Source organism: Papaver somniferum, chromosome 5 (genome assembly GCF_003573695.1).
Source record: "Papaver somniferum cultivar HN1 chromosome 5, ASM357369v1, whole genome shotgun sequence".
Classification (NCBI taxonomy): Eukaryota; Viridiplantae; Streptophyta; class Magnoliopsida; order Ranunculales; family Papaveraceae; genus Papaver; species Papaver somniferum.
This window is the reverse complement of record NC_039362.1, coordinates 159,106,139-159,121,499: the sequence shown is the minus strand read 5'-3', so window position 1 is coordinate 159,121,499 and position 15,361 is coordinate 159,106,139. Positions and strand designations below refer to the sequence as shown.

The window sequence follows — 15,361 nt, the reverse complement described above, 5'->3', positions numbered from 1 at the left end:
AAAGTGTATTTATTGTTAAAAGACTAACTTCAGTTAAGGGTTACCCTTGCTCTCGGCTCACAATTCTTATTGTTGAAAGACTAATTTCAGTTAAGTAGAATTTCGACTTTTGGAAGTTAAAAATGTCAAAAATCCATTTGGCAATGTTATTTCCGAACGACTTCTAGGAGCCAAAACAGTCAACATTTTATGAAGCAAAACTATTTTGTTTCATAAACAGATGGTATCCAAACGCGCTATTAGAATACTAAATCAAAACAAGATGTTTGAATACCACATAAAAGGTTGTGACTTAATTTTTGAATAACTTTTGCCCATTTTTTTTACTTTTGACTTCTACACAATACTTCTCTGCTCAAAGCATACACCCCTTAAAGCTAAGCAACGTCCTAAAATAGAAGCCACCACCGAGAAAAGGAACGAGGAAAAATAAACGGCAGGAAGAGTAAAAACCGGACCCCACAGAAGCAGTGGTTCTGGTTGTATCGTATGTGTTTGAGCTAGCTTAGGGGTTGGTTGTTTGTTTGTGGTAGCCCACAATTTAAAACCAAGCTGGCTTAAAACTGAATGTCATGACAGTCTGTTCCTCTCAGTCCCCAAGAAAAAAAAATTCTTCACATATAAACACCCACAGTTTTTTTATTTTTATACCACTTCTCTTTTCTCTCCTCTTCATCAAACATCTCTTAATTCTTCAATTCTTATTCTTCATCAGTCAATTCTTCATCCTTCTTCTCCATCAATCAATTAATGGCTGAAGAAACCAAGCCTGCCGCTGCTGCTGCACCAGTACCAGAATCAGAAGTGGTTGTAGTTTCTGAAACTACTGCACCAGAACCAGTTAAGGTTGAAGAAACTTCTTCAACTAAAGAAGAAGTTGTTGTTGTTGCTGCTGAAACTGAATCTGAGAAACCAAAAGAAGGCGAAGAAGTTAAAATCGATCAATCAGTTTCTTTCAAAGAAGAAAGTAATATCGTTGCTGATCTTGAAGACCCTGAGAAGAAAGCACTTGATGAATTCAAAGCTCTTATTCAGGAAGCTCTTAACAAACATGAATTCACTAAGCCACCTCCACCACCAAAGGTAGAGGAGAAAAAAGCTGAGGTGGTTGAAGAGAAAAAAGCAGAGGAGAAAACAGAGGAGGTGACCGCTGAGGCTGAAACTTCTGCTCCTAAAGAACCAGAAACAACCACAGAAGCTGTGAAAGAAGAAGAGAAAACTGAAACAACAACAACATCAGAAACAACACCAGAAGCTGTGAAAGAAGAAGAGAAACCAGAGCCGTCTGTTGTTGCTGAGGTTGCAGCTAAAGTTGTTGAAGAGGTAGCTGCTGTTGTTGAAGAAGTGTCTGATAAAAAAGCAATTGAGGAATCAATTGTTAAATCGGAACCAGAGCCGGAATCATCCACAACTCCTGATCCAGCAACTGTTGTTGTTGAATCTGTTGTTGTTGAAACAATCACAGAGGTACCAATCACAGAAGAAGAACAAGTACCTCCTCCACCACCAGAAGAAGTATCAATCTATGGAATCCCACTTTTAGCTGATGAAAGAAGCGATGTGATCCTTCTTAAATTCCTAAGAGCTAGAGATTTCAACGTTAAGCAAGCTCTAACTATGCTTAAGAATGTTGTTCAATGGAGGAAAGAGACTAAAATTGAGGAATTGCTTGAGGAGGATCTTGGTAATGAATTTGAGAAAGCTGTTTACATGGATGGATGTGACAAAGAAGGTCATCCAGTTTGTTACAATGTTTTTGGCGAATTATCAAACAAAGATTTAGAGAAGTTCCTCAAATGGAGGATTCAGTTCTTGGAGAAGAGCATCAGAAAGCTTGATTATGCACCAGGAGGTATTTGCACTCTTGTGCAGGTTAATGATCTCAAGAATGCTCGTGGTCCTTTCCAGGAAATTAGAGCTGCTATTAAACATGTTGCTTTGCTTCAAGACAACTACCCTGAATTTGTTGCCAAGCAGGTTTGTCTTTTATTTTACTTTCCACAAATTGCTTAGATTATGATTATGCCTAATCGTATTAGGATTATCTGATTATGTTTTTGTTGTTAAAATTGTTATAGATCTTCATCAATGTTCCATGGTGGTACCTTGCTGTGAATCGAATGATGAGCCCATTCTTGAGTCAGAGAACCAAGAGCAAGTTTGTGTTTGCTGGTCCATCAAAAACTACTGATACTCTTTGCAAGTAAGTACTCTAATTCTATTCTAGCTTGATCACTCACTATCTTTAATTGGCTATTTATGTATGTAATTTGATGGCTAATCCTTGAATGGATCACAGGTACATAGCACCTGAAAGACTAGCAGTTGCATATGGAGGTGCATACAAGGAAGGTGAACATGAATTCAGTACTGCTGATTCAGTTACTGAGATCACCATCAAACCAGCCACTAAACAAACTGTTGAATTCCCTGCTACTGAGGTTTGTTATTACATTCTCTAGCTATTTAAGATTAAGAATCATTCTAATGAAACCCCAATTTTATAAAATTTAAAACAAAATATTGATTTGGATTTTGTGTGTGTTTAGGCATCTACTCTTGTATGGGAGCTAAGAGTGGTGGGATGGGAAGTAAGCTATGGTGCTGAATTTGTTCCAGAAGCTGAAGATGGATACACAGTAATTGTATCTAAAACAAGAAAATTGACACCAGCTGATGAAGCAGTTGTGTGCACTAGCTTCAAAATTGGTGAACCAGGGAAAATTATCCTCACCATTGATAACCAAACTTCAAAGAAGAAGAAGCTTCTTTACAGGTCCAAAACCAAATCCTCATCTGATTGAAAACCTCATGAAGCAACTTGAAAACAAACTCAATTATTAGTTTCATTAGAGACTGAAATTTGGGTTTGGGGTTACAAAAAAACTGTTTATTATTTTTCTTTTTTTATTTTCTATTAATTTTATTTATTATGGGGAAGAAACAATTATATTTGTAATTTTATTATTCTGGGGGAACAACATGTGAAAATTTGGTTTCAAGTTTTTTTGGTTTTTGTTTGAGTTATTACAATATTATTATTTTTTACTGAAATGAGAAAGTGTGGAAAAATAATTGTTTATTCTATTCATTATTCATTCTTTTGGTCTTGCTTGTCAAAGTTTCTTTTTGATATTTAGGACACACTAAATTCTCTGGCATATCATCTTCTTGGGTTGTTTTAAGTACTTTTCTGTAAGACTGTTCAATAATGATGGGAGGAAGGAGGGGGGATGGTTGGAAAGTGAAAGTGGGTCTCCCTAAAGCAAATGGTGTGCTGTGCCAGTTCCAGTCCAGGCTGCAAGAAGAGAGAAATTAATAACCAAAGAGGAAAAGGCAAGTGCATGATTAGTATCTTTGGGCACCACCAGACATCTTCATGTGCTCATGCCTGATAGGGACCTACTCTTCAAGGCCCACTTTTAGGATAGATCAGTTGCAGTCTTGCAGATATTTTTCTAAGAATCCATCTTGTCCATGGGGTTGGGGTAGATTTCGAATCCTTTTATCCTCCTAATCTTTGCTTGGCAGCTAAATTTTATGTTCATTCCAATCTAGTATCTAGATGCTCTGAATCGAACAACGAAAAGTAGATACGCTGGATGAAACAGCACAACCATCTCAGCCGTCGAATCAAAAAATAAATCAATATGCACTGAACCAAACGGTGAAAAATTGATTTTCTCTGCACTGAAACATTCAGCGAAACTATCTCGCTACTAGTTGGAATGCGAGATATATCTGGAAAGAGAAGTAGTGTTAAAGAATATGCAACATTTTTTGTGTAATCTGCAGCGCTTTTTGGCTAACCTAGTAGCCAAATCTAACCCATAGAACTTGGTCTGAATCAGTGAGAGATGTTGACTGCTGAGTTGGGATGACTAGATATTTGAAATCAGAATCGAGTTTCACGCAAACAGTTCGGCCTGCAATCACCAAGTTGTAAAAGATGTTGAAGTTGTAAACATTTTGGTTTATTCGAATCAAAATCAAAAGTAAGATAAATTCCTTCCATAGTTGTACTGCCCCTAACATTTTAACCTGTCTGGAAAAAGGTTAGAGTATATCTTCTTCTTCTTATCAAGACTGTCGTGATCAAAACTACAGGATTTATTTAGCAATCTACCTTCTTTGTTGTATAAAGGCGTGGATAGGAGGAGAGCAGCTGTAGAGGTGTGGGGAACATATTTATAGTTTGTATTTTTGGTGGAACCATGTCTAGTAGTTGCTTTCTAGTTGTACCACCTTATCTCTTGATACCATCATACCAGTATATCTATTTTCTAAAAATTTATTCGAGGGGAAAAAATGATCACTAGATCATATTAAATTGCCTCGTTCAAAGTGTTTTTTTTTTTTTTTTTTTTTTTTGTAAGAATGATCAACGTGACGAAGAAAGATGAATCTAGCTAAACAATAGCTTAATTAGATTGGATACAAATTCTAATACTTATCATATTGGCTTTAATTATTTGAGATAGAATCAAAAAAAAAATGAAGAAAGAAATGGCTCACCTAAAAAAGAAGGAAAAAAGAAAATCTATGTGCTCACTGACATGTTCTCTTTGGCATTAATTTTCCCACTTATGATAGAGATGTATATCCATATTGATATTGAGAGTGTTGTCAAATTCTCGGAGTAGTTAATGACTTTCCAAGAGAGGTTTAGCATACTATGTTTTTCCTGCAGTACCACAGGGCTAAGCTTGTGTGAGGATGTTTTGGAGTTACTGCTGATTAAATGCCTGTAAATTCATGGTCCATATGAAATTAACTGTAAAAACAACAGTCTTGGTCATTCTTCAAGAATTCTAGCATACAAAAATAAGCAAGAATGTTCGACTAGAGTGCGCGCCATTCACCCGTCCAGTTCGCTTTCCCTTTATCCATGCATGATGTTACTGTTCAATGTAGCTGTAAGCAAAAGCAAAAAACAGGTTTCTTTTCAACAATTATGATAGGAATTCCTTGATCTGCGAACTGGTGAATGTAATTTCTGGCATTCAAATGCCTGAAACCACTTCTGATAATGCTAGAGAACAGAATAAGTTGGTAGATAGAGAAGAAATTGATATAAGAATGATACAAGAGATTACAACTGTTCATTCCTTTTTAACCACCAATCCGTCGTGCAACCAATTTCTCAGGATGGAAAATGCCGCATCAGCATCTTCATCTTCTTCCTGAGACTCTGGCCGGTGAACAAATCCGTGACCTCGACCCTCAAAAACCACTACCTTGGAACCTCTACCTATGTTCTTCTCTAAATCATGAAGAAGTTCGACTGGACAGAGTGGGTCTTTGTCGCCTGAAATGAAAAGGACTGGAACATTAATACTATCGGCTACAGATGGGTTTATCCGTGTTCCATAAAAGCATGCACCAGTTCCGAAATAAGATCCTTGGTCTTGAGATAGTGTTTCCAATATTCTTCCTCCTCCAAAGCAAAATCCAATTATACCAAGCTTCTTTGACATTTTTGCAGCTATGAATTCATCAACCATCCATTTTGCTGCTAAGTTGATGTCAGCTGAAACCCTCTCAAGAGATTGTTTCGCTCTCCAGTTTTCGTAATCATCTTTAGGACGGTGTTTTGACCAGGGATTTCCTCGAAACAAGTCTGGTACTAGAACACTGCAATTAAAAACTTAATCAACATAGTATCTATTGAAATGTAGAATTCCACGTAGTACAAATTCGAATATCCATCTTTACAACACTTTGAGATTCACTAGGCTTCATTGGGTAAGACAGGGATGGAGGTAGAATTAAATCCACCTTGGGCTCATTTCATAATCAACAAACCTGGAAGTCAGAACCCAATTGTTGGTTTAATGGTATGAAATTGATTACCCTTGCTTGTTAAATACAGATGGAGGGAGTTTGAAACCAAGTGGGGGAGGTCAATTCTGCAAACTTTGAGATACACCCATATAATATCCCCCTATTAGTTCTTCCTACTAGAGACTTAATAGATTAGCATCTACCAAAAATAAAATGAGAAACAAATAAATTTAGAAAATCCCATATTTAGATCCTAGAAAAATGACAATAGTTATACAACACTAAGAAATTTTAGAGGTCAAGGAACATACTTGTAACCATTGCATGCAACTCGATATGCAAAATCTCTGGTTGCTGAATCCTCAAATCCAAACACGTCCGATAAGAGAAGTACACCGGTTTCATTGTTGTTCTTCACTGCCTTAAAAAGAGAAGCCCGAACGCTATCTGCACCTTCTCCTAAATTAAGCTCAAACCCACTTACCAATTCACATGCCTCATCATCTAGTTCCTGTTCTGCTTTCACTTGGACGCGAGGAACTTTAAGTTTTGTGGTGTTCTTTGTAAGATATGAGCCTTTTTTATGACTGAAACTGCATCTTCTCTGGATAACAACTGAAGTATTACAGTCAAAATAAGCATTTAGCCTATACTACAAAATGGAGTTAAAAGGAATGCTACAGAATTCACAATGACCTGGCATCAGACCTTGTTTCTCTTCAATTCATCAACCTTTCTATTAACCAATTCAAGCGAAAGACATTGAATATCAACTTACCACTCTACTAGAAAGACATTGCATCTTTAGGGAATTTATGTGTTTAATTTGCCATGTTCAGATAAGGCTATTCAACAACAAAGAAGTTAAAAATTCGAACATAAATCTCCCATTTGCTTATACCATATCAAACAGAGAACCATAAGATAAAAACAAGACGGACTAAATTCTAATAATCTAAGTAAGATTAGCAATCATGTGAGTTTTTGTTATTTGGTTTTTGAAAATTTGCTCCGCACCAGTGAATATATAAAATAATGGGAAAAAAAAATCAAAATCACTTACAAAGGAGAAGGTGGAGAAGGACAGATTTGTTCTAGAAGAGAGAAAGAGAAGTTGGTTTGTGTTTCCCTGGGTTGGGACTGAAATAGATAGTGTTGAAGCCAACCCCATTTCTCAGTCTTTCAGAGAGACTCTGCAGTGCAGGTGTTTGCTAATTTAGGCCACAGAATTTCGACTTGATTATCCCAATCACATTTCCACCCAATATTTTACCAAGTAGTGTATACCTGTGTTCTGTACGGTGCATTACTTCAATGTTACCACTTACCATATCCACATGGGAGGTACAAAGGGTTGAAATTAGACATCACAATCGACGGGGCGACCAATAATCGACAACACCAAATCAATTGACCGATGGCAACAAAACTTGTAACATCTAACCGGAGCAAATTTCAATTTGGTAATGCATTAGTGAGCTTGGTGAAAGGTTTCCACTCCATAGGGAATCTCATTCATTTTTATTTGCAATTATCAAGTATAAAAAGAAAAATTTAGATTGTTCACTTTAGAACCTTGAGGACAAGGTCGATTTTAGGAGGGAAGGAATATTATGTTCTAATACTCGAATGGCTATACATTAGAGAATGTCATAATAACAGTGTAGTAGTTAATGTGACTTGTAAAAGAGTGAAACCTTACAAAAAGGGTGTATTGTAATCGTTAAGGATACAGAACAGAGTATGAAAGGAGTTTCTCTTCAGTGTTTGATTACACTCAAAACATAATGTTTGGAGGTTTAAGAGTTCTCCCTCAAAGAGAACTTGTTACCTAAGCTCGTAAATGGATCTCCTTATGGTTTGGGTTTAGGGGAAGGGGAACTGCTGTTGCTGGTGCTCCTTCCTCTTCCACCCCTGCAAGAAAATGAAAACACATCAAAATCAGAAGTTAAAGAAGACTCGGACATGGTAAATGTGTAATGACGTCTCTTATAGACAACACGATACTTTAACTGATAAGAACTTTACCTTCTTGGACTGCGACTCCTAGAAAGCTTCCTTGCACCCTATGGAACAACATTTGAGTTAGATCTGTATTAGATATCCCAGAGTCCCAAAGTGCTATTAAGACAGACAAATTTAAAATAAATGGTAAAATCAATTGACACTGTTAATAAAATACAATGGTCGAGACCTTGCGAGGACTAGGCGAATCAGAGGATGATGAGGACCTCCCACGCCTTTGTGCTAGGTTTCGACCCCTGTTGTAGGCACATAATAAGAGAAATCATGAGTGGATATGGCGCATTTGTAAAACCTTGCTATATTAGATCATCTCCAAGCTAGTGGAGAAATTGAATAAAGGTCATACAAGTAGTGGATGATTACAAGCAACTGCTACCCCATTCCTATCCTGTAATTCCCTCTTATCCAGGCAAAACTAGGGTTACAGATACAGATAGGAAGATCACAGAATGTGAGTCATCTAACTGTCTTCATATCAAGTATCATCTACGACATGTATGTTATGAAATAAAAAGATGGTAGAGAGATTAAAAGATGGGCTCCAACATATGTTCAGGCTACATGCACACAACCCTCTACAACATATATCAATATCATGACAGTATGACGCGGATGATCAAAGTGTTAAAAGTTGTTCACTTTTCAAACACTAACCACTGTCAAAGCAGAGCATAGAGATGATAATTTATTCACTGTGATCGAACACATAATTACTGAGTTCAGTAGAGACATCCACTCAGCAAGATCACTATTTCGGTAAAAATCCATACATATTTGCAAGGAGCTAGTTGAATATGCTAAAACTAAAACACCACGTCAGCAAACATTGGCATCATGCTATAACATCATATCAACTAGAACTGCCAATTCACCTTAACCAGTTTCAGATGTAACTATTAAACATTACCTGCGAGGAGAGACGGATCTTGAGTGTGAACGTGCAGGTCTGCGAATAGGAGAGCGGCTATGTCTACGATACCTTCTTAAAGGACTACGAAGTCGTCTAGGAGGAGAGCTAGGAAAAGACAAAATTGATTGTCAAGCACATGAAACGGCACCAAGATAACTATATGCTAAAACTTCATTTTGGAAAGAAAAAAAACAAGGGTGTGAGTAACATATATCAACTTGGCATGTATGAATCCTAAGAAAAGTTGAAAGACATTGTGAAAAGGTCACATTATTTCAATAGGTTGTTAAAGATTTCTTTTCATAATGCTAAAGTATTATTTTCCATATTTGAAGTACCTATAGCCGTCAGTGACCATTACATCCATGGATGATTCTAGCCCAAATTGAGTCCATGCTTAAAGGCTCATAATGGGTCTGGCATAAGCTTATTTTTCCCTTTCAAGCTCACGCCCAACACCAACTCAGTAATGCATTCGGCACATTCTCAAGTCAATGCTCATATTTCATCAGGCAAAAAACCTCAAAATTCTACATAAAGCAACCAACAGGAACAAGATTCGAGGATCCAACATATCAGGATAAGCTTCTATGCAATCTTAGTTCAATGGATACTTACCATAAATTAGTTGAGGGGAACCCCCAATTAGGAAATACTACTCAAATGATAATATCTACAAACTCTTTTTATAATGGTCACACATTAATTCAACACCTAGCATTGTAGAAGCAGAAGAGAGTTTTAGATAATAGATTTTCCAAGCTGTAGTATTACCGGCGTCTCATTGGAAAAGGAGAACGTCTTCGCACAGGACTTCCACGCATCCTTCAAGGAGAAACCCGTTCAGAAGAGACATTAGCCAAATACTATCATACTTAAATAAGGAAATAGATTAAAAAAAACCTTAGGACTTAAGTAGCTTACCGTAAAGGTGATCTTTGGCGTCGAGGAGCTGGGGACCTAGAACGTCGTCTAGCTGGAGAGAGCTGCCTCCTCCTTGGAGGACTTCCTCCTCGCCGAGGAGAACCTGTTCGTGGTCGAGGTGATTCACCTCTTCGAAGAGCTACAGGGGATTTTCTTCGCAATGGTGAAAGAGGCTTTTGAAGAGGAGAAGCTGGCAATAACAAGTTCCACAAAAAGCAAACTTAATGGGTAAAAGATAGAAAGAAAAAAAAGAAGAAAAAAAAACAAGATCACAAGGTAACATAGTTTTCCCAATGAAAGGCTAAATTACCATCTTTTTTCCTTTGATGCCCATCCTTCTCAACGGGAGCACCAATATCGTCCTTGCCCAAAGCTTCTCTTTTGGGACCAGTTGTAACAGCCTTTTGAGGTGATGAAACCTTCTGGCGTTGAGGCAAAGTGAATTTTGCTTTAATGACACTTCCATCAATCTGGGCCTGCATTAAAAACCAATGGAATTATGAAATATAGAGGAATTAATGTAGTTCTATAGCATAGAGTTGCACATCTCTAAACATGAACTAAAGACATACACCGTCCATGTAAAAAAGCGCCTTCTCTGCTTCGGCTCTCGTCTTGAACTCAACATAACCAAATCCCCGAGGAAGATTAACCTATATGCATTTTACATGTTAGATACTGCAACATATGAAAGGTTAAAGGATTTAGTTGTACAAGTAAATCCCAAAACTTACACTACGATCCATTGTCAACTCCACACTAACTACTTCTCCAAAGTTACCTGCAGGGTAAAAATTGAATCACAGAGATGCAAATATTATTACGTTAATAGGAAAACATGTTTTCATCACAAACATCAATGAAAAGAACTAAATCAACTGCAAGGAACCATTTTAATGAAAACAGAAGTCCTTTGCAAATTCTTGTACACTTATTTCTACAGCAAGATGGACAAGCCGGTTCACATTGAACACTTTATTTCTATGGTTTTCTGGACATATAAAAGTAAAGCACTAGAACGCAGTATACTATCTCTAAACTCAGACCACCACCACTCTCAAGAAATTGCTGTCATTAATACCTACACTTTTTGAAATAGGTTTGAGGCTGCTAAAGCCTTTCAGGATAGAGGACCTCATACTAACCAATTGGGAATTTAGGAAAAGTCATCCAGAGGTGGTAAGAGATAACATTAAACTAAATACAAAAAGTGAATTGGAGATCACAGATTTATCTCAGCATTACTGCTACTTGTATTTAGATTTTTCAGAAGAACAAGAAAGACTTACTAAATATTTCTTTCATATGGCCTTCATTTACATTCCTTGTAAGCTGATCAATGTGAAGGACAACAGATTCGAGAACAGGAGACTTTTTCCTGGAAGAGTTGAAAGCATAAGATACATTGTGAAGTGCAATCACTCAAAACATTAACTGACCTTAAAGAACTTAAACTGAAATGTTTTTGTGAGCATGCTGTTCCTGTAGTTATTTCTGTTTGGTTATAAAATTATGCAGCAGAGAAATGTAAGTTGCTCAAAGGCTACCAACATCTATCGACCAAAACATCCTAATCAACTCTTAGAGGATAATCTGTAATCCATACCTCCATAAACCAAGATAAACACATATATAGCTATCAGGAGGTACGATGCCCATAAAAAAGGAAGCGGAGTGTGAAGCACAAAAAAACTCATCCGTTTGTGGCATTAAATTGAGCAACAAGCTAGAAAAGTAAAGGAACCAAATGGAAATATGATTCCTTCTACAGCTTAGGTGACGAATAAGTATAAATCATGTTGTCTATCGACATGAGTATATCAGCGATTCTCACAAACTACTACTCCCTCCGTTCTTTTTTAATAGGGCCAGTTTCTATAAATAAAAGTTTCAAAAAAATAGGCCAGTTTCTTAATAGGGAAAGTCAAATGTTATTTTAATTTTTTGGGACCACTTTTCTCTTAACTTCTTTTGGTGACAAGTGTCATGTGGACCACTTCACTTTACTTCTTTTACTAACAAGTGTCACGGGGACCACTTCACTTCACTTTTTTTATTGACAAGTGTCATGAGGACCACTTTCAATGATTAGTTCTCTTAATTTCCTTAAATTTCGCTAAAAACAAAACCGGCATATTAAAAAAGAACGGAGGGAGTAATACTAATGAATATAAAACTTGGATAAAAGGTAATATTTGCGGTACAAGATAAAAACATAGATTTAAAAAAACGTTTTGGCAAGCCTTGATTTTGCCTGGATAATTATGCCTCTTGGGCTTCTTTAGAAACTTATGCCTTCTGGTCATAAAAGTTCTCTAAACTAAGGTTTCAGATATGCCGCAAATTTCTTATATTCTTTTTAGATAAAAGCCTCGCATTAATGTTTCTCAAGTCTGAGGAGAAATCCTTAAGGAATTTAGAAAGTTTGAGGAACCGGGACTAAAAGGAGTCTTGATCAGTAATTTTTTTGTGTGATGAAGTTACCTTGGGCGTGGTGAATCTCTTTTAGCTGGTGGAGAGCGACCTCGTCTTGCTGGTCCTGTGGTACTGGAGGTAGAAAACAGCATTGTGTCAAAGATGCATCAGATAATGCATCGCAGATCACACGGTGCCAAAAGAACAGGACAGTGCATAACTCCCTTCAGGATGACTGACACAAATTCCCATGTATCATTCATGTTGACCTTCCGACTTTCTAACCATGTGGCATCAAACAACTACCGCACCAAAGGTCCAAAGTGAAATCTTTTGGCCACACAATTAGATGAAACTAAGTCCGCCATAACCCACAACTGGGTCATATACCTCAGAACAACGCATGTACAAGTTAGCAATATGTGCTGTAATATTATTAATGAGCAGTCTACACACTTTACAAACAGCAACGACATTTTAGGGGAATAAATCCTAACTCTGAAATCTAAATTCTTGTCTTGACAAATGAAAGGATGGTAAGCAACTTGATAAATATGGATAGCATAAAGGCTTTATCGAAGCTATTAAGCCTGATACAGATTACAGATGCAGCTAACACCAGGTTCCAAGAAGCACATTTATGTACTCTTAGATGTACAAGTGTGCCATAACCTTCCGATTGGAACTATGGTGTTTGATCATCGTAATTTTCCATCAGCAAATGACTTTATAATCATAGTAGGGAATATTTTTTAAGGAGTTGCCAAGTAGGTTAACTAATAAACTGGCATATTCCGATTCTATGACTATGACTGACCACTGGAACCAAGTGAAATTATGTGGAGTAAAGTTCTGCTTTAGCACATGTAGCTTAAGACACAGCTGAAAAAAATTACCATTTTTCTTGGACATTATAAGTTACCCACAGAAATGATAAATTAAGTTATTTCAACACAAACCCTTAGGAGAACTTCAAAAAAATAGTAGACTAAAAACTAAACATGAACCCTAATTTCAAAGACTACAAGCTTTTCATATCATATCAAACAATGAAAGCTTGAAGAATTGTTAAACTACAAGCTCAAGTTGAACCTCTATAAACAAACAAGAGAAAGAGAGAACGGAAACCTTTTTCGTCTAGACGGAGGGCTTCGGCTGCGAGAACTTGAGCTCCGGGATCGAGAAGAAAAAGATGAAGTGGATTTAGAACGAGAGCGAGACCGAGACCGAGACCGAGAACCTGAAGAAGAGCGAGATTGTGATGAAGAACTAGAAGAACCAGAGATAGATCTCTTAGCAGCTCTACCTCCACTAGGTTTCGCCATTACCGTCTAAATCTCGAACACACAAAATCTTGTTTAAACCCTAAAACCCTAGAATATGAAGATGTAGCGGTTTTTCTTCTTTCTTCGCTCTAATAAAATCCGCAGCACAAACTCTAGTCTAGTGTCGGAAGTGAGATTTAGCGAGGTAACCCGTTAAAGGGGTGGCATGGTTTATTAGAGGGGGCATTCTAATAGGACAAAAAAAGTCATTACATGATCATTCAAGGTATCCCTTATTAAAATAATACTAGAAATGACAAATTAATCCTCATAATTGATAACCTAGTTTAGTGATGATAATCAAATTTAGCGTTAATGATTAATTTCACTTATATTAACTCAAAATCAAAACCAAAATCATATTTTTAGAGTTAAAAAAAAGTTTAGAGGAGGTCAATCTCAATCAATTGAAGAAATTAACCAACAAAATGAACCAGGACCTGAAAATGACCGGGTATACTTCTAAATTAGTCTCAACTAGCCTTTTGCTGCTCAAATTTATCTAAAGTACGTAAAAAATTCAATTTTTTTACATTTTCAGAGCTAATTACGGTTGGAATTGTGCTCATAACCAACCGTAAATCGAAGTTACGATTCGTAAAAGATGAACTACCAACCGTAAATGGTTAAATTTGAAGAAAACTCAATCGTAAAACCAGTTACGGTTGGTAACTAAATGTTCGATACGAACCGTAACTCAATTACGGTTGGTAACCAAATGCTCGATACCAACCGTAACTGAGTTACGGTTCGTAACCAAGTGCTCGATACCAACCGTAACTCAGTTACGGTTCGTAAACTAAAATGGTTACCAACCGTAACTGAAAAAAATTCTCAGTTATAAGAACATACGGTTGGTAATTGAACTATTACCAACCGTAACTCACATAAACCCAGAAATTTCAATTTCAATTTTCACCTAAAACCCTAATTTTCGATAGAAATTAAACTTAAATCGAACAAAATAAACCAAATCGTAACCAGGTTTTCAAAACATACCTCATATAAATCATTCATTACACTACACTTGATTAATTTTCGAATCGTCGATTAATCGAAGATGATGAAATTTTGAGTTTTAATGAAGGTTACGATTGATGGGAGGAGGAGAAGAGAAGAAGAAAGAAAACAAATTTTCAATTTATCTTTAATTTAGGTTAAAAAATGGGGAGGGTAATCTAGTTAATTTACACCCCCTATAGGATATCCCCTAACCAACTAGAGGGACATTACTATCACACTTCCGCCCCTCTAATAAACCATGCTGCCCCTATAAAAAGTTACTTAGTGAGAGATAATTTAGTCGACTATTGAGTTAAGTCAAAATTGAATATCTTGACTAAGTTTTTTACTACCATCTTTATTTTATTTTGATGGTTTGGAACGCTAGTCAAACCGAATGCTGGATACCATCCCGATCTTTAAGAACAAAGGTGACATCTAGAGATGCTCTAACTATAGGGGTGTCAAACTGATGAGTCATACACTCAAGCTGTGAGAACGCATCATCGACAGGCGGTTACGCAGATAAATCAACTTCTCATCAAGCTAATTTGGATTTATGCAGGGAAGATCGATCGCGGAGGCGATTTTCCTGGTTAGACAACTTATGGAAATATATACAGGGAGAAAAATCGGAACCTGCGCATGGGGTTCGTAGACCTGGAGAAGGCTTATGACAATTATCGCGTGAAGTAATGTGGTGGGCACTCGAACAGAAGAATGTATCACTGAAGTACATAAACTTAATCAAGGATATGTACGAGAGCGTAGTTACCGGTGCCCGGACGAGCGGCGGAGTCTCCAGGGATTTCTCGATTAGGATAGGGCTACACCAGGGATCCGCTTTGAGCCCTTATATTTTTAATTTAGTGGTAGATCAAGTTACGAGAGACATTCAGGGTGAGATCCCCTGGTGCATGCTCTTTACAGACGATGTGGCGCTTGTCGGAGAATCAAAGGAAGATGTAGAGGAAAA

General features: G+C 37.1%; 3 protein-coding genes across 3 annotated transcripts; 1 reads left to right on the top strand and 2 right to left on the bottom strand.

The window, feature by feature from the left end:
- Positions 1-599: 599 nt before the first annotated feature.
- LOC113283382 (patellin-1-like) lies at positions 600-3,097 on the top strand. Its single transcript, XM_026532615.1, has 4 exons — positions 600-1,977; positions 2,079-2,203; positions 2,300-2,441; positions 2,550-3,097. Exons 1-4 carry the CDS (start codon positions 751-753, stop codon positions 2,802-2,804), a joined length of 1,749 nt encoding a protein of 582 aa, XP_026388400.1. The 5' UTR covers positions 600-750; the 3' UTR covers positions 2,805-3,097.
- A 1,822-nt stretch (positions 3,098-4,919) lies between these two features.
- On the bottom strand, positions 4,920-7,037 carry LOC113283381 (carboxymethylenebutenolidase homolog). The gene is made up of 3 exons (XM_026532614.1): positions 6,848-7,037; positions 6,096-6,388; positions 4,920-5,634 (listed from the first exon to the last, which is right to left on the bottom strand). Exons 1-3 carry the CDS (start codon positions 6,953-6,955, stop codon positions 5,103-5,105), a joined length of 933 nt encoding a protein of 310 aa, XP_026388399.1. The 5' UTR covers positions 6,956-7,037; the 3' UTR covers positions 4,920-5,102.
- Positions 7,038-7,395: 358 nt separating this feature from the next.
- Positions 7,396-13,514, bottom strand: LOC113283380 (serine/arginine-rich splicing factor SR45-like). Its single transcript, XM_026532613.1, has 12 exons — positions 13,187-13,514; positions 12,128-12,190; positions 10,933-11,021; positions 10,378-10,424; positions 10,216-10,296; positions 9,954-10,119; positions 9,644-9,833; positions 9,494-9,544; positions 8,717-8,824; positions 7,979-8,045; positions 7,813-7,850; positions 7,396-7,698 (listed from the first exon to the last, which is right to left on the bottom strand). Exons 1-12 carry the CDS (start codon positions 13,381-13,383, stop codon positions 7,638-7,640), a joined length of 1,158 nt encoding a protein of 385 aa, XP_026388398.1. The 5' UTR covers positions 13,384-13,514; the 3' UTR covers positions 7,396-7,637.
- Between the last annotated feature and the right edge of the window lie 1,847 nt (positions 13,515-15,361).